The sequence below is a fragment of the Paroedura picta genome, chromosome 3 (genome assembly GCF_049243985.1).
Source record: "Paroedura picta isolate Pp20150507F chromosome 3, Ppicta_v3.0, whole genome shotgun sequence".
Classification (NCBI taxonomy): Eukaryota; Metazoa; Chordata; class Lepidosauria; order Squamata; family Gekkonidae; genus Paroedura; species Paroedura picta.
In genome coordinates this window covers 46,309,985-46,333,450 of record NC_135371.1, presented here as the reverse complement: position 1 = coordinate 46,333,450, position 23,466 = coordinate 46,309,985, and the positions used below count along the sequence as shown (strand labels likewise).

Sequence of the window (23,466 nt, the reverse complement as noted above, 5' to 3'; positions counted from 1 at the left end):
GGTGGCATATAGACATCTTAAGTCCAGCCACCAGATCTGCCCTACCATTGCTTCCAATTTTAAAAGTTAAAAGATTAAAAGGGATGGGAAATGCTGTTCCCCATCCAACCCTTGCCACTCTTGCTATTTAAAGAGGGGATAAATAAATAAATAAATAAATAAATAAATAAATAAATAAATAAATAAATACATACATACATACATACATACATACATACATACATACATACATAAATACATACATAAATACATACATACATACATACATACATACATACATACATACATACATAAGTTATTATTGTTATAATGTTATTATTGTTATTACTGTTATTGTTACCTGTTACCATATGTTAAGCCTCTTGTGGCACAGAATGGTAAGGCAGCAGAAATGTTGTCTTAAAGTTCTGCCCATGAGGCTGGGAGTTCAATCCCAACAGCCGGCTCAAGGTTGACTCAGCCTTCCATCCTTCTGAGGTCGGTAAAATGAATACCCAGCTTGCTGGGGGGTAAATGGTAACGACTGGGGAAGGCACTGGCAAACCACCCCGTATTGAGTCTGCCATGAAAACGCTAGAGGGCGTCACCCCAAGGGTCAGACATGACCCAGTGCTTGCACAGGGGATACCTTTACCTTACCATATGTTAATTGTATCTTTTTCTGTTTTCTGTAAACCGCCCTGAGCCCTCGGGGAGGGCGGTATATAAATAAATGGATGGATGGATGGATGGATGGATGGATGGATGGATGGATGGATGGATGGATGGATGGATGGATGAATGAATAGTGCATTTATATTTCATTTTTAAGAGTGTGATTTTCAGGTGCCAATATTCCTAGACCAATAGAATGTCACTGAAATGTATTTCCAGAAGAATGCTTACTGACACTTCCAAAGCTTCAGAATAATGAAAATCACGCCCTTCTCAAAATCCAGAAATAAATTTTAAATAGAAAATTTTGAATTGCACACCCTTAATAGCCATGACCTGATAGGCAGCCTATATTCAGATGTTTGAGTCACTCAGAAAAATCAGTCTGATATTTCCTAGCCCCTCCAAGAATTCAAATATAGCCTCACCTGTGATTTCTCATCCATAGCACTTCTGTCTTTAACCCCTATGTGAACATACAGTGAGATCACTTCCATTTCTGCATTCTTTTCATTTTTGTTATCGGCAGAGGCATTTACTCATCTCACAGAGAACTTGTAAATTATTTTACTAGATAATTAGCCAAGTATATTTGTTGTCCTGATCCATTTCTTTGAGGAAATAGGTATCTGCATACAATTGTACCTTTTGCACCATAATAGGTGTGGCCTGCTTCAACTGACATAAGCATATTGTCAATGAAATAACAAGGAGAGCAGCCAAGAAAATCCAGTTCACATAACAGGATTCTGTGAGGTTCAGAATCCAACATCAGTTTGAAGAAGGGGTGAGCATTCAAAATTGTACCTGAAACTATACCAAGCCAAAATTATACCTGAAATTAGCTGTTATGGGTATGATCAGAGAGATATGAAATGACCCCAAACACTCATGTAATTCTGGAAGTGACAAAAATGTATCTCCTGAAATGTCAGGAATATGTTGGGACTTATGGAGGAGCCAGAGTAAAGAAAGAACAGGGTTGAAGCTAGCCCATGGTCTTTACCATGGTCAGGTACACCTGACTTACATCGATGGCCTTTTACATTTTAAAAAGGAAAAGACCAAACAGGCCCTGGACATAACATCCCAGTACTTTCCCTACTGTGGCAGCAGAAGAGCCCACCCATTCCGAGCCAGGAAATGGTGACACAATGGAGGGCCACTGGACTCCCATAAGGCTTAGCTATGGCAGTTGTATCAATACAGCAGTATGTGTACCACGTACTCTGAATTCCCAGCTTTCATTTTTTTGTAAAAAATAAATAAATAAAACCTTCAGTCTCTACATTTTTCTTGGATTTGTTGACTGATTGATTTATATTTTTATACCGCCCTTCCCTACAGCTCTTTGTGACAGAAGGAGCTTCAAATTTACTTTTAAAATGAAAATGTGAATTCAGATAACCTAATGCTATTCAGTTGTGGACTTTAAATAAAAGTTCCCCCTTCCCAGTGGCAGGAGATAGAAATAGACAAACAAGCATCATTTCAGGAGTCTGTCTGATGTATTAAAACTGATACCAGCAGCTGGGAGAAGCATTTAGTTCAGATGGTACTGGCATAGTAAATCTTGGGCTATCTTCCTCCCTTTCCTTCTTTCTTCCCTGCTCTTATGGAGGGAGTGTGTGTCAAAAATCATGGTCCTAAATTTCAAGGCCCACAAAATACCCCCTGAACCTTTGCACTGTACACAGCATACAAAAAGTCCACAACCCAGGATAACAAATACTGTACCCTGCTCAAAATTTGGATTTGAAATAATTATAGATCTTTTTAACGTGAATATTCCTAGTTTTAAGTACCTATAACATGCTTATTTTAGCCAAGATAATACTCTATTTGCATGTAGGTGATACAGACCCTACTGAATTAGCCCTCAGTGGGAATATGCCCCTAATAGAAAGCGGGCGCTCCCCCACTGATGGCCAATTGAGAGGCTTCCCTGCCCTCCTACTCACCTTCCTCCTCTTGAAAAGGTCAGAAGAGCCTGCTGATGGTAAATCTTCCCATCTGGGCATTCTTCTGTCCCCCTCCTGGACTCTAAACAGTGTGTGTTTGTGTGTGTGTGTGTGGGGGGAAGCTGGGCTTGTTCTCCACCATGGCTGGAGGCCCTTCCACAGTGTTCCTGTTCATCCAGCTGTTCATTCTTCTGTCCTCCTCCCAGCCTCTAAGAAAGGGGGGTGGCAGGCACCCTCCTGGCTTCCAAACAGCAGAGGGTAGGAGGGTGGCCCTGCTCACTGGCTAGGCTGCCATGCTCTGTGGTAACCCTCCTGCATGTTGCCCCTATTTTTACTTTATTATTATTATTATTATCTTTCGATTTATTGCCCGCCACTCCCTTACGGCTCTTGGCGGGTTACAACATTTTAAAACCCCCAATAAAATCCATTAAAATCCCTCAACAACAATTACAATATAACATTATCGGTTAGCAAGCTAACCTGGCAAGATAGGCTTATCAACCTCCCCCTCCTACTACAAGCAGGTGGAGAGGGGATACTGATGGTACTAATCCCCAATCTCAATCCCAGGTCCTGGGTCCCAGGTCCCCGGGGGGGGGGCATAGATGTTAGCCTCGGCCTCAACCGTAAACGTGGTGGAAGAGCTCCGTCTTGCAGGCCCTGCGGCATGATGGAAGATCTTGCAGGGCCCGCAGCTCTCCCGGGAGCTCATTCCACCAGGTAGGGGCCAGGACCGAAAAGGCCCTGGCCCTGGTCGAGGCCAGGCGTGCTTCCCTGGGCCTGGGAACGACCAGCAGATTTTCTCCCACAGAACGTAAGGCTCTGCGGGGAGCATAGGGCGATAGGCGGTCCCTCAGGTATGTGGGTCCCAACTCACGTAAAGCCTTGAAGGTTAAAACCAAAACCTTGAACCGGATCCGGGCAGCAATTGGCAACTAGTACAGCTGCCTCAGCACTGGCTGAATGTGGGCCCTCCAAGGTGTACCAGTGAGGACCCTGGCAGCTGCGTTTTGCACTAGCTGGAGTTTCCGGACCAAGGACAAGGGAAGGCCCGCGTAGAGCGAGTTACAGAAATCTATTCTGGAGGTGACCGTTGCATGGATCACTGTGGCTAGGTGTTCGGGGGACAGGTAGGGCACTAGTAGTCGGGCCTGGCGAAGCTGGAAAAATGCCTGGCCCGCTATTGAACTGATGGAACTTTGCTCAGGAAAATGTGTTTAGGAATTGCATCTCTCCAGTGCCTGCATTTTTGGAATTCTGCTTCTCACTATGTGTTCCTTAAAAAAACAAAGAAACCAAAGTGAAATTCAAAACATGGTTCTGTTTTTCATCACAAAATAGTCTAAAAAGAAGCCAATTAAAAGCTGCAAGGAATTTTAAAAAACAAATAAGAACATAGTCCAGCATCCTTCTCATACAATAGTTACTCTGAGTGGTCAAAAACTGAGCATAGAGGCTCTGGGATTCAGAGGATTAGTGCCTCTGAATGTGGAGGTTCCTTTCAGTTACCATGGCTACTAACCCCTGATAGACTCCATCCTGACAATAGACTCCCTCCTGACAATAACCAGAGTTTGTCCTGGTTGGTCTTGCCTTCAGTGCTTGCTTGGCTGATGGGTTTAGCAAGATGTGAAAAGCAGTGATTACCCTTGGTCTTCTGGAAACCTTCTCAGAAAAGTTGAGCCAACCCTACTGGTTACAGTCAGAAGTGTGTTAGCATTTTTCTTAAAAAAAAAAAAAATCATGAATACAGCCTGATACAGCCGACTTCAGCCCCCTAAATTTTGACTCTTCCAGTTGTCCTCCTGCCAACGACCCTGCATGTATTACATGGCAAGCTGTTAAAGAGTCTCCAGTCTGTTTTTTTATTAGTTCCTTTTTGAGCTATTAAACATGGTTCCTGTTACAACTTGAGACAGGACTGCAGCTAAAGCTTTCAGTGCAATCCCAAGCACACTTATATGCTTCTAAGCCCTTTGACTTTTCAAATATTTCTATATTCCACTGCAATCATTTACTTTGTATTTTCAGTAACCTGTGTTGAGAATTAGCTCTGTAATTCTCATTAAGAGTAATGGAAGTTATGGTCCGTATACATGACCATAATTAAAATTAAAAATTCAATTAACTCTTAAAGTGTCCTGATGAGTATTGAAAAATATTTCAGTTATACAGTTATATGAGTTATTTGCCTGATATATATTGGGTCCATTTCATACTCCAATAATTTTTTGCTTAATCTATTGACAAATAAATGGCTCACAAAAGCCCATGGTAAGCCTTTCCAGAGAATTAGCATAAAAAGTTAATGTAAAAACAAATCACTTCTCACTTTCATGGATAATGTATACCAAAATCTATCTAAAATTGATGGACTAGATGATTGAATTACAAAAGCAATTGTTAAACAAAGTGCTTGATTTTCTATAGTCCATGCTAAAATATAAAGTCATATCATCAGTGCATGAACAGAGATGTTGGCAGCAAGAAAAAGGGATTTTTTTTCAGACTCCTTTGAAGTAAAATTCCTAAATCAAGCGTTAAATTAACAATATTGTCATAAAAACAGAGTGCTAATTCTGTCCCAGATTGAAACCTAAGAAAATGCATTAAAATACATCACAAAGTTGTTGGTTTAATTGAAATTATTCTGTAGCTGATTGCAGGAGACATGATAAAATATCATGATTATTTTGTCCTAGACCTAGAGGGATGCAGGAACTCATTGAAAACTGTCACTTTTGTTTATTTTGAGATAATCTAATATGCATCAAGTGGTCAGCTAAAAGATGATGTAATTACAATCTGCAGACAATACACATATGAACCTGTTTTCTTCTCTGTCAAAGTATCAGGGCCTTTTCGCACAGGGATCTTTGTTGCAAATTGTTTGCGGAATGAAAAATCGCCATTTAAAATAGTGGAATTCGTCGTTATGCATACCTGCCTTTGTAGTGGAATCAGTTGCGTTTTTTAGCGTTTCCCACAGGCTTCCGGTCTCGGCAGAAATCGCTAGAAAGGATGCGCTATTGCCAAGCTCGTCCCGCCCCTGGCCGTCAAGCAGCCAATGGGCAGCCGTTAGCATGCTCCCAAACAGCCCCTTTCCCTTTAAGAAAGGTTTAAAAAAAAAAAAACGACCCATAGCAACGAATCTAGGTAGATTCGTTGCTACGGAGAGACCCATCCAGCTGCCTAATGTGAGCTGTCGTTTGATTGTATGATCGTTTGCACGCTGCCTCGAGTGATAAAAAAAAAAATCCCCCCCCCCCCTCACGGGCCCGATTTTCGGCTGAATTTATTTGTAAAAAATAAAGGGACTTTATTTCAGCAAACGGGCTTTTCAATGGTTTGTGCTTAGTGACTAAAGGTGAAGGACTGAAGCCAGGGAAGCCTCTAAACAGAAAGAGGCTCGCCGGTGCGTTTATCCCCGCTCGCTCGGAGAAAAAAAAATGGTGATCGCTTCGCCGGAAGTTTGGAGGAGAGAGCTAGGGGGAGGGACTTTGAAGAACCAGCAACAATGGTAACGCACAGGTCTTTAGCGCTACTGTTGCAGATTGGTTGCAGGAGTGTATCGCTATCCGGAGGGTGAATCCACTTTTCTGGATTCCCCTGAAAGCGCCACAACGAAGCGCTTTTTGCTGATTGGTTTCAGGATTGTTGCAGATTGTCTACGACGTCGTGGGTTATGGCAAATTAGTAGCGTTTCCAAATAGCAACCATTGTGCTACTTTGAAGCCGTGCGAAATGGCCCTCAGAATTCTATAACTGAGATACTTTTAGCTAGAGATGTCAGGGACTGAACTTGTATTCAGAATATATTATAGAATGATAAGCTAAGGGCCGTTTCTGGAGAGAATGGGGAACAGGCATAAACTGGGGGGTCCAAATGGCATTGGAACAAACCAGGCTTTGTAGCCCCTGCAATGTGGAACAGAGCTACGGGGCACGGCTCTGTTTGCTTCGAGTTGCCAGTAGCCCTCCAGGGCAGTGATGCACTGGGAACTTACCTGTAAGTCAAAAATGGTATGTGATGACCACATTAGGCATTACACACCAAGCGTGGGTAGTATTTTCCAGTTAATAAAGTACAGGTATGAGAAGATTGCCAGTGGGAAAGATGGTGCAAAAAGACTGCTTAACCCTTTAGATGTTTTTTTCTGCTCAAAATCACCCTGTGTGTACTATTCCACCTGTGGTGGGAGGGGGAAAGCATGTAGGCAGCCAAGTTTTAACCTGAGCAGGCAGAAAAGCAGCTTGGAAAGTGGGAAAATATCCCCTTGTGTCTTGCAGGTGGGCAAATATGGTTGCCGGGGGGGGGGGGAATAGATCCTGTCCCTTTTGCTTCATGTGTAGGAATGGGAAGTTGATGCTTTTAATGGCTTGAAGGTAATTATCCTCACCTGAATAATAACATCATATTAAGCCTCTATTAAGGGGGACAGGACTTTGGCAACCCTATTGGTAAAAGGAGCAGCCACTGTAACTAGAGCAGGAAGCTGACATAGCACAGCTCTTGGGGAGGAATGTGACACATTATCACTAGAGTTCCTGCCAACTAAAGTGATTCAGCAATGTGCTGATGAAAAACAGTGGGGTCATTTCCCATCTAGAACCTAGCGAAGCCAGGCAAACTGGGCTGGTACATTGGTGGATATTTCATGTGCACAGAAGTGAAAATATTTTCTAAAGATGGGCAGCAAATGAAGGTGACTTAGGGAAGAGGGGCTCTTCTAGGCGAAAGGAAGAGTGAGTGAGAGAAGGCTGGAATGATGGCGGAATAGGTAGCCCAGAAGGAGAAAAGGGAGGTGGGAGAGGAGGAAGAAAAGGGCTATGGAGAATTAAGAGCCCTGAACATATGGAAAGGATGTAAGTTTGAGGGTGTGCAGTATAGAGCAGGATTGCCAAGTAAACAAAATACGGCAACTCCGTTTGGATCATAGAGATCCTTATTGTGAAATATTCTGTGACTAAATGCAAAAACTGTACAGACTAGCAAGACTGATACCATACAAAACCTCACAGAAATTCAATCATTGGTTAGCAATACACCATGATTAGTTGGTATTGACTCTTCCACTACCTGATGTAAAAGATGGTATAGGGCACTTTATTGAACTGCCATTATGCATTGTAATGACCCTACAGACCTTTTATGTATGGTTGCCCACAGGTCTGGAGAAAAACATCCTGTCCCTTTGACAAAGGGTATGTTATTTACTGTGGGACTGGGCCTGGAATATAAAGGTGCCCATAAATCTACCTTCGAAAAATGACTGTTTTCTGACTGGGTGTTTTCAAAATAAATTCATTTGTTTTAGACACACACAAACTGGGTTGTATAGAAACTGGCCACAAATCATAATAATATCAAAGAAATTATTATTTGAATCCATACAGTATTATTAATTCATATTAGTATGCAGTAGCAGTTGGCATGATCCATAGTAAACATGCCGATTTAATTAATTAGGGATTGTTTGAGAGCACTGCGTGATGGAGACAGATGTCCAGTACATACTGGGTTGCAATGAGGCAGGGGGCTTCTAAGTAAAACTCTGGCCTGACAGCATGCCAGAGTATTACTTAGTTGAAGAGAGTGCAGAACAGAATATGAGCCAACAATGCTCCCTGGCAAGCATTATAAGAGGGAAAGCATGTGCCAGCATTGAATCACTGCTAAACTGCATTCTTATGTGAGATGAAAAGAGGTATTTGGACTAAATCATTTGGTGGCTTTTATTTACTGCCTGTTGGACCTGCCATTTCCTCAATGCTTGTGAATGCCGGGAGAAAAGAAATGGTTACTGAGGACCTCCACATTGACTTATTTCTCTCTGAACAAAGATACGGGGGGGGGGGGGGAGCAAGGACCCATACCTGTATACAAGATTTTGCTATGTTTAATATCTGTGGCTAGAAGTTCATTGTTTGAAAGAGGTTTGTGTACAGAGCTCCTACTTAGGTACAACATTATTAACAGCCATCAATTCACATCTTGGCTGAGTTCAAATTAATGATAAACCATATTTTGGCGCTACATGAATAAGGCTCAGCCATCTTCCCCCTGTTCTGTCCCTTCCTTTCACATACATTCCTTCCCTTCCTTCTTTGATTATACCTAGAATCATAGAATCATAGAGTTGGAAGGGGCCATATAGGCCATCTAGTCCAGCCCCCTGCTCAATGCAGGAACAGCCCAAAGCATCCAAAAGCATCCAAGAAAAGTGTGTATCCAACCTTTGCTTGAAGACTGCCAGTGAGGAGGAGCTCACCACCTCCTTAGGCAGCCTATTCCACTGCTGAACTACTCTGACTGTGAAATTCTTTTTCCTGATATCTAGCCTATATCATTGTACTTGTAGTTTAAACCCATTACTGCATGTCCTTTCCGCTGAAGCCAACAGAAACAGCATCCTGCCCTCCTCCAAGTGACAACCTTTCAAATACTTAAAGAGGGCTATCATGTCCCCTCTCAACCTCCTTTTCTCCAGACTGAACATTCCCAAGTCCCTCAACCTATCTTCATAGGGCTTGGTCCCTTGGCCCCAGATCATCCTCGTCACTCTCCTCTGTACCCTTTCAATTTTATCGACGTCCTTCTTGAAGTGAGGCCTCCAGAACTGCACACAGTACTCCAGGTGTCCTCTGACCAGTGCCATATACAATGGGACTATGACATCTTGTGATTTTGATGTGATTTTGATTTTGATCAATGCTTGTATCTAAACAAGCAATCTATGTGTTTATATCCTGCTATTCACTACCGAAAAGAGTCCCATAGCAGCTTACAAACACCTTTTCCTTCCTCTTCCCACAGTAGACAACCTGTGTGTAGGTGGGGCTGAGAGAGGTCTAGCAGAATTTCTCAAGAACTGTCCTAAGAGAACTGTGACTAGCCTAAGGTCGCCCAACTGTTTGTTTGTATGGTGTTCCCTCAATGAACTCATCTTCCTGCTTGCTTTCATTGCTGCTTTTTGATACATGTTTTATTTGGGGCTTTATGATGTGCTTTATAATGTATAATAATAATTGGGTCGCCAGTTCTGAGCTGGGAAATACCTGGAGACTTTGGGGATGGGAGTGGGCGGGATTTGGGGCAGGGAGGGACCTCAGTGGAATATAATGCTATGGAGTCCACCCTCCAAAGTTGCCATTTTCTCCAATCTCTTTTACTTGGAGACCATTTATAATTCCAAGGGACCTTCATGTCGCACCTGAGGACTGGCTTTCTAAATATTTCTCATTGCCTTGATGGCCCTGTTTGGGCAGAAAGGCATGAATGAGCAATAGGGCATTTTCTGAACCATCTTTGGATGCTCCACGATTTCAGCTTTCAAACCTCTAAGTAAAGGAAGATTGTTTCAGATGATAGTCATGTAGGTCTGCTGTAGAACAGCTAGATTAGAATGCAGTAGCACCTTAGAGATGAACAAGATTTTGGGGCTATGAGCTTTGGCTTTTACTCTTACAAATCTTGTTGGTCTCTAAAGTGCTACAGGGTTCCTATCTAAGTAAAGGAAAGTTTGTGCATTTGAAACAGAAACATTGAATTCTGTGTTGTTTTAGGGTCAGATGCATTTTTGCCATAATTTGCTATCATTAACTTAAATGATATCTTTCAAGCCTTATATTAAATGTTCCACCTTTTGTTTACTCTCTTTTTTTCTGTCTGCAGTACAATGAAGAGCTCCATTACGTTGAACCATGCCTGAATGGGACATTAGTTCAAGCTGACAGAGCCAACAAAGAGGTAAAAAAGAATGAGCATGACACAAAGCAGGGAAGACTCCCATGTGTGATTAATATCATGGTTGCATAATGGTTTTATTCCCAATTAATGAAATCCCATTATTAGATGAAATGAATTGTTACATCTTCCCATTTAGAAAGAAGTTACTTATGTGATCAAGGAGGACTTCATTGGCCATGATATTTCAGTTCATTTGTTCAAATTTCTTCCAGGGTGTGTGTGTTAGGGGGAGGTAACAATTGACAAATAGAATAATTGTTTCATTAAGACTTTCATCAGACTACAGTGAGTTCTGCTTGCTTTGAAAAGTGCTGTAGCAAGATCTGCAAGCATTAGATTAAAACTTTCCCCTCTTACAATTGGCAGTAGTTTAGAATGTAGGTAGTTTAACATTACTAGGTAATGTATCAAATCAAAAGCCTAAGTATAATTATGGAATACAGAATACAGAATACCTTTATTGGCATAACAGTGATTTTAAAAAAGATAAAATGGTGCAACCAAAACAGCACGACCAAGAGACATGCAAAATCCTCCAACTACACACAAATGTTACAAGATGGCCATATTGCAATGTGCGGTCCACAGTGGGCTCACAAAGGTACGCTCTTAGCCAGTACAGGGTTCAGATATGAGCAATTCACCCTTTGTATTGTTAACAATACCTTGGCTACTTCTCGGATAATCTCCGGATCACTTTCACCTAAGATTTTATGCATTGTGTCCTTCTCGTCTAGACTAGTAGATTTCAATTTTCTCCAAAATTTAACTAGTGATTTTTGCAAGTGGAGAAATCTAGGGCACTTCTTCAATAGGTGAAGGTCAGGTACACCACAGCCATGAAGGCACAACCTTTCCGCAAAGGGAATGTCCAAAAGGCGGCCTCTGGATACACTGGAGGGAAAGATAAATAGTCGTACCAAAATAAATTTCCATATAATGCTCATATAATTATGGAATGCGGCCAGCTACATAACTCTGTCCCTTTAGTTTCTTGGGAGTCCATGGGCACTATAAGCATGGTGGAATATATTCTTCTTCAAGCTAAAGTAGTCTTCCATTAGGGGAAAATCATTTAAGATGGAAATGCCTAGTTAGGTTTTAGAAGGCTTCAAACCATGCTCAGTAGAAGAGTAAAGTACATGTGATTGAAATTCTTTAGATGGAGAGTTGTAATGTTAATCTTCCAATACAATGCCAGATTTGGTATCCAATGCTCCCTCATATAATCATAGAGTCATAGAATCATAGAGTTGGAAGGGGGCATACAGGCCATCTAGTCCAACCCCCTGCTCAACGCAGGATCAGCCCTAAGCATCCTAAAGCATCCAAGAAAAGTGTGTATCCAACCTTTGCTTGAAGACTGCCAGTGATGGGGAGCTCACCACGTCCTTAGGCTGCCTATTCCACTGCTGAACTACTCTGACTGTGAAAAATTTCTTCCTGATATCTAGCCTATATCATTGTACTTGAAGTTTAAACCCATTACTGCATGTCCTCTCCTCTGCAGCCAACAGAAACAGCATCCTGCCCTCCTCCAAGTGACAACCTTTCAAATACTTAAAGAGGGCTATCATGTCCCCTCTCAACCTCCTTTTCTCCAGGCTGAACATTCCCAAGTCCCTCAACCTATCTTCATAGGGCTTGGTCCCTTGGCCCCAGATCATCTTCGTCGTTCTCCTCTGTACCCTTTCACACGAGCTTTTATCAATTTCATCTTCAAGCTTAGTCTGAAATCTCACTATTAGTAAAATAAATAATTAAAAAATAAAATGTTGCATTTCTTTAATGCCAGTAAGTCATAGCTGGCTTATGGTGACCCCCGTGAGGTTTTCAAGGCAAGATATGTTCAGAAGTGGTTTGATATTGCCTGCCTCTATGTTGCAACCCTGTACTTCCTTTGTGGTCCCCTACACAAATAATATCAAAGGCCAACCCTGCTTAGCTTCTAAGATCTTATGAGATCAGGCTAGCTGGGTCAGGGCATAAATGTTAATAAGCATCTTTTAAAAAGATACAGTTAGATCAGCTTCATTGACTTTTTGTCTTCAGTCACATGTTAGATTGCTACCTTAATCTTAAGAAATTGCTGAATATTTAGTGACCAGGACAGTGTCTGAAGAGGGCAGAGTTTGGAGAAAAAGTTGAGAAGGGATATGATGTCCTGCCATGTGTCATCACACCCAAGTGAAAGGTCAATTCTTCCTACTCCTTTCTGTGATGTTATTTTCTCCCTCCAAAATTAAAGCTGTAAACTTTACAAATCATATTACTTCTCCCATCTTTTTATTCCATCTTATATCACTTGTAGGCTTTAATATACAAGTGTTTGCTATGTCTTAGTAACTTTGATCTGAAATAACTATCTCTCGCCCTGTGGCCCTGATGATGCACTCCTTAAAACGGGACAGCGGGCTCTGAGTGGGGTGTATTCAACCAATAGGAAAAGGCAGTCTAAGAGATCTGTCTGGCAACTGCTTATGTAATGTACTGCCTTTTCCCAATTGGTCAAATATGCCCCACTCAGGGAGCAACCGCTTTCTTCTGTCCTGGATTTTTTTCTATTTCCAAGTCTGGATAGGGTTAGTAGATGCAGCTGATGCTGCTCCTGGTGAGGAGCTTTTGGTTGAGGTTGGTTGGGATTGTGTTGCCTGCCAGTGGCTGCTGGGACAAAAGGGAGCCTCAGTCCCTGCATGCTTACCTGGCATGTCTGCACAGGTTGCGTGTCCCAGGCTCAACCTCTGCAGAGCGCCCCAGCTCCACCCAACCATGTGTGCCCTCTCCCTCTTTATATGTGCACTGGCAAGATGGAAGGGGGTTTGAGAGTGCACTTACCTGCCCCAGGAGCTGCCTGCTTGTGCTCCCTTGCCAAGCAGACAGGCCCAGACAGGCCTCAGACCTGACTGGTGTGTCTGTGTCAAGGAACTAAGCTGGGGCTCCAGAGGCCCAATGACATGGACTTCCCCCAACCAATCCTCAGCCAGCATGGGGGCAGCCCCAGTGCTGGCCACCTCAGCATGTGCTCACCAGCCCCAAGAGCTGCCAGGCCTGGACATCTCAGGCCTTGGACCCAGGCAGCACATCCCTGTCAAGGAGCCATGCCAGTCTTCTGGAGGCCCAGTGGATGGACCCCCTCCCTCCCCAACCAAGACTTGAACAGCGCAGGGGCAACCTCAGGGCCAGCTGCCTTAGTATGTCTGCCAACTGCATTCCCTTCTTCCCACCATCTTTCCCAGGGGATATTGCTCCAGTTTTCTAGAGCCCATGGTAACAATGGGCCTTATTATTAGTGCTTGTATAACTGGCTGCTATTCAGTCATGTTAATACAAAAATCTTCTTCAGGTTATTCTCAGTATTAAGGAGAAAATCCACTTTGAATGTCCATAGGAAACATAAACAGCTGTCTCACCCCTCTCTCATTCTCCAACTGGTCTTTACTATCTTTACCAACAATAATTTCAGTTCTACCCAGTCTGGGATGTCACAGGAGAAGCAGAATTCCTTGAGCATCCACTTTCTGTAGCTACTCTCTAGGACTTGCATTTATCCTAGACTATGTAATATGGAGCTCACTGTTTGAAGTGGCCAATTCCTCAAGGAGATTTGTGGTCTTGGGAGCCAATAGTAATTCTGAGAGAACCCCAGCCCCACCTTAGAAAACCCTAATCACATTTTCACCTTATCAAAAAGACCCCCAGCTTCTGGATATGACATGATTTTACTGACTCAGAAAACCATACTTGATGCCATAGTTTCCAAATTCCACATCATAATATCTACCCAATGGTTATGAACCCAAAGGTTTCATCATGTGGCCCAACAGCCTTTATTATCATTTCAAGTACTAGTAATATTGGTCACATTCATACAGAAAAGTAAACAATTTGACACAGAAAAGTAAAATATGCAAAAGATACAATTGACTGTTGTAAGAGATACACTTGCATGAAGGAAAGGCACATCTAGCAAATGGTGGTACACTGAACATAAGGGCATCAAGACCTTCTGGAGCAGATTTTTGGGTGACGTAAAGAGCTGTAGGCGGGAGGGAAGGATACATTCCTCCTTGAGGTTCCTTAGTGCAATCTAAATAACAGCAGCAATATAAATGGAAGATTGGATAAACTGCCTAAACCCAGCAAATCAACAATACAAAGCACCAGTAGAAAACTTGGAGGAGGAAAGAACTATATACAGCACCCCAAATTCTTTCAAGGAAAGGAGTTATGCAGATGAAGAGACCTATTTAAATATTTTTGGTTCAGCCTTTATTGTCAGTTATTGAATTGGCTTCACTCCAGGCTTCCATTGTATAAGACAAGTCACTTGTTTTAAGCCTTTTGTTTTGTTTTGTTGGTCTTTCTTGCTGCTTGTTTCCAGATAAGCTCCTCACTTGGATGATTTGTAACAATATTACCAGGAACATATCCAGGCTGCCAGGGGAAAAAAAATGTGTTTAGTGTCAGAATATAAGCAAAGAAAAGGGTGGTGCAAGCAATAAGATACCCATGAAGTGGTCCAGTGCACTTGGCAACAGCAGAACATGTCATCCACCCTACTTTGTAAGTGCGTTAACGAGAGCAGTAATGCTTTGGGATTTTCAGTGAACTAGGTGACTGTATATTAAGATGAGGTAGAACAGCCATCTGTTGTTGAGATTATGCAAGAGTTCAAACTCACAGAGTCACTTTTCTTTAGGCGCAAAAGAAATATAGATAAATTGGAGTTTGCTTAAAATTAACAATGTTTCAATAAGAGGATTTGCTCTAGATGGACAAAAGCTTACCCAACTGATGAATCTAAAAAGGGGTTAAAATAGTGGGAAACAACTTCTTTTCTTGGCTACAGAAACAAAGACCTCTGTTGAATCCATTACTTTTCTGCACTCCAGCAAAGCCATTAATTTCATTTCCCCAGATGGTCTTTTGAAAGCATTGTGGAGACTTGTGGTGGTGTGGTTGAAGTCTCCCAAACCATGAGGGGAGCCACTTCACACAAATGGCTTTCTACATGGAGCTGTGCCACACGTTTCTGTTTGAAAAGGCCACCCATGTGGCAGGTAAAAATTGAAAATGGACTCAAGATGAACTTGCTGTTCCTTCAGGAACAACTCTGCCTTGCCTGTGGGTTGTCTTTCATTGCCGCATATAGATTTCCAGGGTGGGTGGATTTAGCAGATAGACAATCATGGATGGACAGTTTTCTTTCATGATGTTGTCTTAGATAGCAACGAATGTTTTGCAGCCTGTCCCATAAGTCTCTTTACTTGACACAGCGTATTTAATACGTATCTAGAACATTTTTCTGTAGCAGATCATTTGTGATATTTAATTTAATGTATTAGTTATATATCATGACTTCATTGTACCCTTTGTTCACAAGCAGATTCTGTTTTAAATGGGCAGCTTTCCCTTTAATGCACGGTTAGTTTGGGCTCGCCACAGCAATGAGAAAGCTGTTCTGACTGAACAGTGATATTAGGGTCTCACCTGCCTCACAGGGTGTCTGTTGTCGGGAGAGGAAAGGGAAGGCAATTGTAAGCTGCTTGGAGACTCCTTCAGATAGAGAAAAGTGGCATATAAGAACCAATTATTATTATTATTATTATTATTATTATTATTATTATTATTATTATTATTATTATTATTATTATACACACTATACATAGTTTGGCTGTCACACTCGCCACCTTTCTTGTCTCTTAAAATCTATGATAGTTGTGACCATCGTGCAGTTCAGGTTCTTTCTGTCTCTCACACTCCCACATCCACAGACAGATGCCATTTTTCACCTGCTGTTTTTCAAGTCTCCTCTCAACATTCCATCTTCTCTCACTGGTTGCTCTTCGAGAAAGGCAGAACCCATCCTGTCCGTCACAGCTGTATATAGCATGAACTTTATTATTAGTTGGTTGTAGATTTGTAGCTAAGACTAGAGTTGAAGTCAATTAAGACAAACATTTTTGGGATATTAAAGAAATTTAACACCCATGTAGCTTTCAGTTCTCCAAGTTCCATAATATCAATTCTTAGATCTGTGGAGATCATTGTTTACTGACTACTCAAGAATTTATGTAAGAAGGAAAGGGAAATATGCAATTTTGGGAGAGGGGGGTAGGGTGGCGTTAAAGAAAGGCCCCGTACTCATATATAAGGTTGTGCCAGTTTCTATCAATCCCTCTTCCCCTCTGCAGATCTAGTGTGGTGTAATGGCTCCAGGAGGTCCACTCTCTTCCTGAGTGGGGCAAGTCAGTGCACATGGATCAGGTCTTGGGAAAGCCCCCTGAAAAGCTGCCAATAATCAGTATCAGTAAGGGCTATCACAAAAAACAAAACAAAAACACCTCTGTCAGAAAGCCACATTCTTAAATCCCGGCATAGGATTTGAGGGGTGAGGGTGAGGAAAGGAATGACGTTGAAGGTGCTTCAGAGGAGATATTTTAATATGATTCTAGATATTTTATTTTTCCATCTCTTTTTCTTTGATGCTAGCCGAGTACTCTGCAGAGGGCACTGATTATTAGTAGGTTACAGTTGCACATGCTTTCCTTTTCTCCCTAAAGCACCAATGAACACTGAGTTTAGAGGAGGCTTCTGAGCCCAGTTCTCCTCTGTTTATCTTTTTGTTGTGGCAGAAAGAAAGTGTGGGGGAGATATATTAAGATACTTTGTTGTTGTTGTTGTTAGGTGCAAAGTCGTGTCTGACCCATCGCGACCCCATGGACAATGATCCTCCAGGCCTTCCTGTACTCTACCATTCCCAGGAGTCCATTTAAGTTTGCACCTACAGCTTCAGTGACTCCAGCCAGCCACCTCATTCTCTGTCGTCCCCTTCTTCTTTTGCCCTCGATCGCTCCCAGCATTAGGCTCTTCTCCAGGGAGTCCTTCCTTCTCATGAGGTGGCCAAAGTTTCATCTTCAGGATCTGGCCTTCTAAGGAGCAGTCTGGGCTGATCTCCTCTAGGACTGACCGGTTTGTTCGCCTTGCAGTCCAAGGGACTCGCAAGAGTCTTCTCCAGCACCAGAGTTCAAAAGCCTCAATTCTTTGACGCTCAGCCTTCCTTATGTCCCAGCTTTCACAGCCATACATTGCAACTGGGAAGACCATAGCTTTAGCTAGATGCACTTTTATTGGCAGGGTAATGTCTCTGCTTTTTAGGATGCTGTCTAGATTTGCCATAGCTTTCCTCCCCAGCAGCAAGCGTCTTTTAATTTCTTTGCTGCAGTCCACTTCTGCAGTGATCTTGGAGCCCAGGAAAATAAAATCTGTCACTACTTCCATTTCATCCCCATCTATTTGCCAGGAATTGAGAGGGCCGGATGCCATGATCTTTGTTTTCTTGATGTTGAGGTTCAAGCCAACTTTTGCACTCTCCTCCTTCACCCGCATCAACAGGCTCTTTAGTTCCTCCTCACTTTCTGCCATTAGAGTGGTATCATCTGCATATCTGAGGTTGTTGATATTTCTCCCTGCAATCTTGATCCCAATTTGTGACTCATCTAACCCCGCCTTTCTCATGATGTGCTCCACATACAAGTTAAATAGGCAAGACAACAGTATACAGCCTTGCCGAACTACTTTCTCATAAGATACTTTAGCAGTCTCTTTTTTCCTTTGATATCTCTTCTTGTAGAATCTCTATCAATTATATGCCTTGGTATGTTATTCACATGTTATGCACGTGTGGAGCTGCTGCGCATGTTGGTGCAAACGTGCATGCACGGCAAACTGTGCATGCGTGTTTGCACGCAACTGCCGCGTGTGTGCGGCACCCAGGCCGCCGGCTCTCTCCCACCCCTGGAGGCGATCCTCAACTGCAAAAAGTTTGGGGACCTCTGCTTTAGGATATAATCCTAATATCTGCTCTGGGTTGGTTTTTGTGACTCCCTTATTTCAGAAACCTTGCTTTGAAAAAAGAGCCCTTTCTCTAGAACTAGCCTTGTAACTGAGCAGAAAGGAATTGGAGGGTCCAAATCAATTCATACAGCCTTTACGTAGAAACATCTTTATGCAATGTAACTCATCCATCCTCAAACTGACTTGCTTCAGCAGTTAAGAGTTTAGGATGTGCCACATTTAATTCTCCAATGGCTCCATTTTGCAGTCCATATGACACTGAAGTGTAGAGTTGGAGTACTTTTAATATTGCTGGGGGAATGTAGACTTTGTTCCTAGTTCTGCCATTTGCTTGTTGATTTGAATTATTTTTGACAGACTGAGTGTGTTGCGTTTGCCAAATGGCATTAAGCAATGGCAAATTGACAGCTTGCTTAATGCCACTTTAGTCCATTTTGTACTTATTAATTAGCATTCGGTAACACAGTAATTAAACTGTTGAGCAGGCTGGAGAATAACTGCATAAATATCATCTTGTAGGACAAAAATATATCACAAATATAGGGATCTTTAGGTAAGAAATTAGAAGGCTTCATGATGTTTCGTTTACCATGGATGTAATGTTTTTATGACATAATACATGACTCATGAGAAGAATGGAAGAACATACATCTTTACACACACTCAGATAATCACACTCAGTCATGCTAGGGTTCACCAGATGTCCACTTGAGTTCCTGGAAATTAACTTTTAGTATCTGAAGAAAGTTGGGCCAAAAATTCTTGTAATTTGAAGAAAGTAATTAATTGTGATCAAAGGTAAACAAAAGCCATTTCAAGTCACTTTATCATGTATATGAACATGCTTTATTACTCGTACATGGAGAATGCTATATATTATCTTCCCAATATGTGTGATCATTTTGTCTGAAAGTGTTTTCAATCTTGATAAATGCATACCAGAACCATATTTTTTCCAGATATTTGGGCTGCATGAACAGAAGCTGAAATTGTGGGCATTTCCGCACGTTGTTAAAAATAGCGTTATGTCAGCTGAGTGGTGTAGCGCTACATATAATCATGCCTCCCGGCTTCTCCTCACCTTTTTTGCTGACTCGTTCTCTGACACCATTTCATGCTTCTCTCCCTACACAAATGTTGTTGGAAATGGCAGAAGAGAGCAACCTGATTCTTTTCCACTTATCAATCGAGTCAGGCAGCCAATACCCTTTCTCCATGCTTTAAAGGGCCCACGATGCCTGCTAATTTTTTAAAATCAATAGTTCTTTGTTGAAATACCTATGCATCTAATCATAGATGCATAGAGCTTATTTATTGCCACCGCTTATGGAATCACGGGTCTTGCTTCTTTAAAAAAGAAATCTCATTCCTGATTGGGGGGTGGGGAGTTTAGACAGGCATGATTTGTGCTACAACTTAAAAAAAGTTGTCTTTGCCTGCACAATAGAACAACTATTCATTGCTCCAGGCAGTTCACTTAAAAAAAAAAAACTCCCATCCCCGGGAGGAGGGAGAGGGGGCAGGTGCAAGGGTAGGACTTTGGATGTGGAGATAGCACTTCTTTGCCTCCATAAATTTTTTTGCTGGTGGCCTTGCTGGTTGCTCTCTGGTAGGTACTGCTACATATCTTGGTGAATCCATTTTTTTGGATTCACCAACTAGTGCTTTAAAATGGAGGATATAGTCAGCTGTTTACTGCTCAGACACTGCATGTTTGTGAGGTCATGTGGAGGGGCCAGAATATTATGACAACAAAAGGTAAGTATCTCACTATTTATAAAGAGTGTGAAAATCCCCTGCATTTTGCCTCTTTCAGACCCAATGACAGTTGCATATACTGAGAGGATAGTGTGTAGCAACTTTTCCCCATATGTATGGTTAAGTGTAGTGATTGCACAGGGTAAAAGTTCTGTAAGATGGGTTCATCACTACATTACACAAGAACATACATAACTGTCTTTTTACAGGCTGAGTATCTGGCTTCTATGAGCAATGCATGTAGTTTATCATTGATGCTTTACCACAAGGTTAAAGCATCTAACTCTTCCATGGAAACAGGGAAATGCTAGAGAATTGAATGCAGGTCATTCAGTATGGTAGTAGCCTTGCTAGGTGGGCAGGCAGCCACGTTTCCTAAAAGAGCAACATGACATTTGGAATGACTACTTCTGTCTGGGGGAAAATTATAATTGCAGTGGAGGAAAATCCACTCATTAAACCTTCACCTATATAGACCCACTGAGTGACATGCAGTGTTCCTCTGCATGCCTAACATAAACAACTTTCCATTCCTCTGGGGTGAAAGCTATATACAGGCTTTCAGTCCACATGCATCCCACCCACCCATCATAATTATAAGCATCTTGGAATAAAAATGCATTCCAGTAATTAGCTAAGCTGGGCACTATTCGAATGAGAGCAATACTCATTTGTCAGTTTATAAGCTGATTATGAAAGAGAGCATTTGAGAAACATCTGAGTTGAATAAAGTGTTGTAACAAAATTTATAAGTGGCAAGTTTAGTGTCAGATATGACAGGGAGTTGTTGAAGCATTTGAAATGTTTATGTGAACAGCAAGTAGTAGAACACACTTAGGAAAAAAACAGGCCACCTAGTCCCATAATGCATGGTTTCTGTTATAATTTTGAACACTGTTGCAGAGTATATATATGATTATGAAATGGATGCCACTTATGTGATATCAATATGTTTCCAATTGAGATTAAATGCCATAATGACTTCACATGGAGCCAATTTCTTTTTCATTGTTGTTCTGATGACATCTTATTTCTATTCTAAGTTGATTAGTATATTGCAAAAAAGGAACAGACATTATTGTATCAGGAAGGTGTCTTATGCGTATATCCTTCATGCCACATTCTGCATGCACTGGATCATATACAAAACATGTGACCTGTTATGCGTGGGTATTTTATGTGGAACATTAGAGAACTCTTGGTGTGACTACCTCTAAATGATAACATTTAGAATTTAAGAATGTTGGATTTATATCCCATATACGCAGGATATGGGAGAATCTCCTTTTCCCCTGTATATCTTTCCCCACACTATTTGCTCTTGCCTTCTGCAGACCCAGTATCTTCTCCTTTTTTCCTACTTCCTTCTGCCCTTCCCTCCTTCCCTTTCCCAGGAAAAATCCAGCCAAGATGTGAGGTAGGAAGTACTTTGGGTGACTTGTACAAGTTATGTGGTGAATGTTGTTGGACCTCACTGAATAGTTAGATAACTGAATTGCACAAATTGCATGGTAGTACAATGCCTGACAACCATCAAACCTGGCTGAGTTACATAGCAGCAAATTGCTGGTGGCCATCACTGGACCTGATTTAGTCATGCAACATCAGGCAGACTCAGTGAATGCTTCCTCCATTAAGGGATGTAACAGGGAAAACAGCAGGGTACTTTCCAGGGTTATTTTGGCTTCCCAGTTTACCCTCACACCACTTTTTGATTTATAGAAACCATGGCTGTGGTAGCCTAATGATTCCATAAAATAGCAACCAAAATTTGAGAATTTTGTTTCAAAAGAGCTCAGTGTGTATTCATTTCATAAATTTCTATTTTTTTTTAAGATTTCAGATTTTTCTGTAAACCTAAGGGTTCCATCAAGTTTGCAGAAAAATCCCCCCATCCTAACAAAGATTTTAGGCATCACTTCATTCCCTCTGAATCCCTTTCATCACATGATTTCCTTTATCATCACAGCAGCCCTATGATCTAGACTAGGTTAAGAGAGAGCAAGAGGTTCAGGGTCACCCAGCAAATTTCCATAGTAGGGATTTGAACCATGGTCTCCTATATCCTATCCCAGCGTTTTTCAACTTTTTGACTTTGGCAGTACTGCTGAAATATTTTTTCCGGCTTTTAGGTACCAGGAAGTTATGCCCAGTGGCCATGCCTCCTTACCATCGGCTGGCAAAGGTTTAAATGGTTGGGGTGCCTCTCCTTCCCACCCCCTTCAGGACCATAATTGGCTACTTTTGAGAGGGCAGGCCAAACAATGGTAGAATTTTTAAAACTTAAAAAAAAAAAAATTTCCCTCTTTGCTTGGAGCTGGAAACAGCAGACACAAGGTGTGAAGCCTCTCCCCAGCCATTGTTTTGCAACACCCCCCCCCCTGCAGAACCATTGAGGGGCATTCGTGGTACCATGGTACTGTGGTTGGGAAACCCTGTCCTAGCCTGACACTCTAACCCATAGATTCCCAACCAGGAGTCCATGGACCTGCAGTGGTCTGCAGGCACTGCAGGCACTTCAGCATTGGTCTGCAGCCACATTGCCAAGTGGGGGACTTGAAGAACTTAAAGGGAACATCTAACTTCCCCCTCAGCCATTATTTCCTCCCTGAAAATCCACAACCTCTCCCCTTCTCCCATTTCCTTCTCCCTTTCCCAGCTACCACTCAACCTACCATCCACATGATATTCTTGCTGACAAGTTGGTAAAATGCAGTATGGATCCTAATTCTGTCAGGTGGATCGATAACTGGTTGACAGATCATACCCAAAGGGTACTTGTTAATACTTCAACATCCTCTTGGAGCAGAGTGGCAATTAGAGTTCCCCAGGGATCTGTCCTGGGGCCTGTGTTGTTCAACATATTTATTAATGATTTGGATGAGGGATTAGAGGGTGTATGCATTAAATATGCAAATGATACTAAACTGGGAGGGGTAGCAAACACAACAGATGACCAAATCAGAATACAGGATGATCTTGATAGGCTCAAGAACTGGGCTAAACTGAATAAAATGAAGTTCAATTGTGAGAAATGTAAAGTTCATCATTTAGGTAGGAAAAACCATATACACCAATATAGGATGGCGGAGATTATAGGGAAATGGGATTTTGGGCTGTACCAAACGGAGTATCGTGTCCAGATCACTGGAGGTGATGGTACCGCTTCACTTTGCTCTGGTTCGGCCTCACTTGGAGTACTGTGTTCTGTTTTGGGCACCCCAGTTGAACTGGAGTGTGTCCAGAGGAGGGCAACAAAGATGGTGAGGGGTTTGGAGACCAAAATGTATGACGAAAGGTTGGGAGGGGGGCTTAGTTTGTTTAGCCTGGAGAGAAGATGACTAAGAGGTTATATGATAGCCATCTTCAAGTATTTAAAAAGCTGCCATATAGAGGATGGAGCAAAGTTGTTCTCTCTTGCCCCGAAGGGACGGACCAGAACCAATGGGATGAAATCAATTCAAAAGAAATTCTGTTGAAATA

The 23,466-nt window shown here is 42.0% G+C and overlaps 1 protein-coding gene across 4 annotated transcripts in view; it reads left to right on the top strand.

Annotated features, from left to right (window-relative positions):
* CACNA2D3 (calcium voltage-gated channel auxiliary subunit alpha2delta 3) overlaps positions 1 to 23,466 on the top strand; it is a 774,612-nt gene that overhangs the window by 375,473 nt on the left and 375,673 nt on the right. For all 4 annotated transcript variants that reach the window (XR_013229020.1, XM_077325515.1, XM_077325514.1 and 1 more), the window contains one exon: positions 10,294 to 10,368. Coding sequence is in view for 3 of the 4 variants with exons in the window: in XM_077325515.1 (XP_077181630.1) it covers positions 10,294 to 10,368 (75 nt within the window). In the remaining variant the exon portion in view is untranslated. The remainder of the gene's footprint in view (positions 1 to 10,293; positions 10,369 to 23,466) is intronic.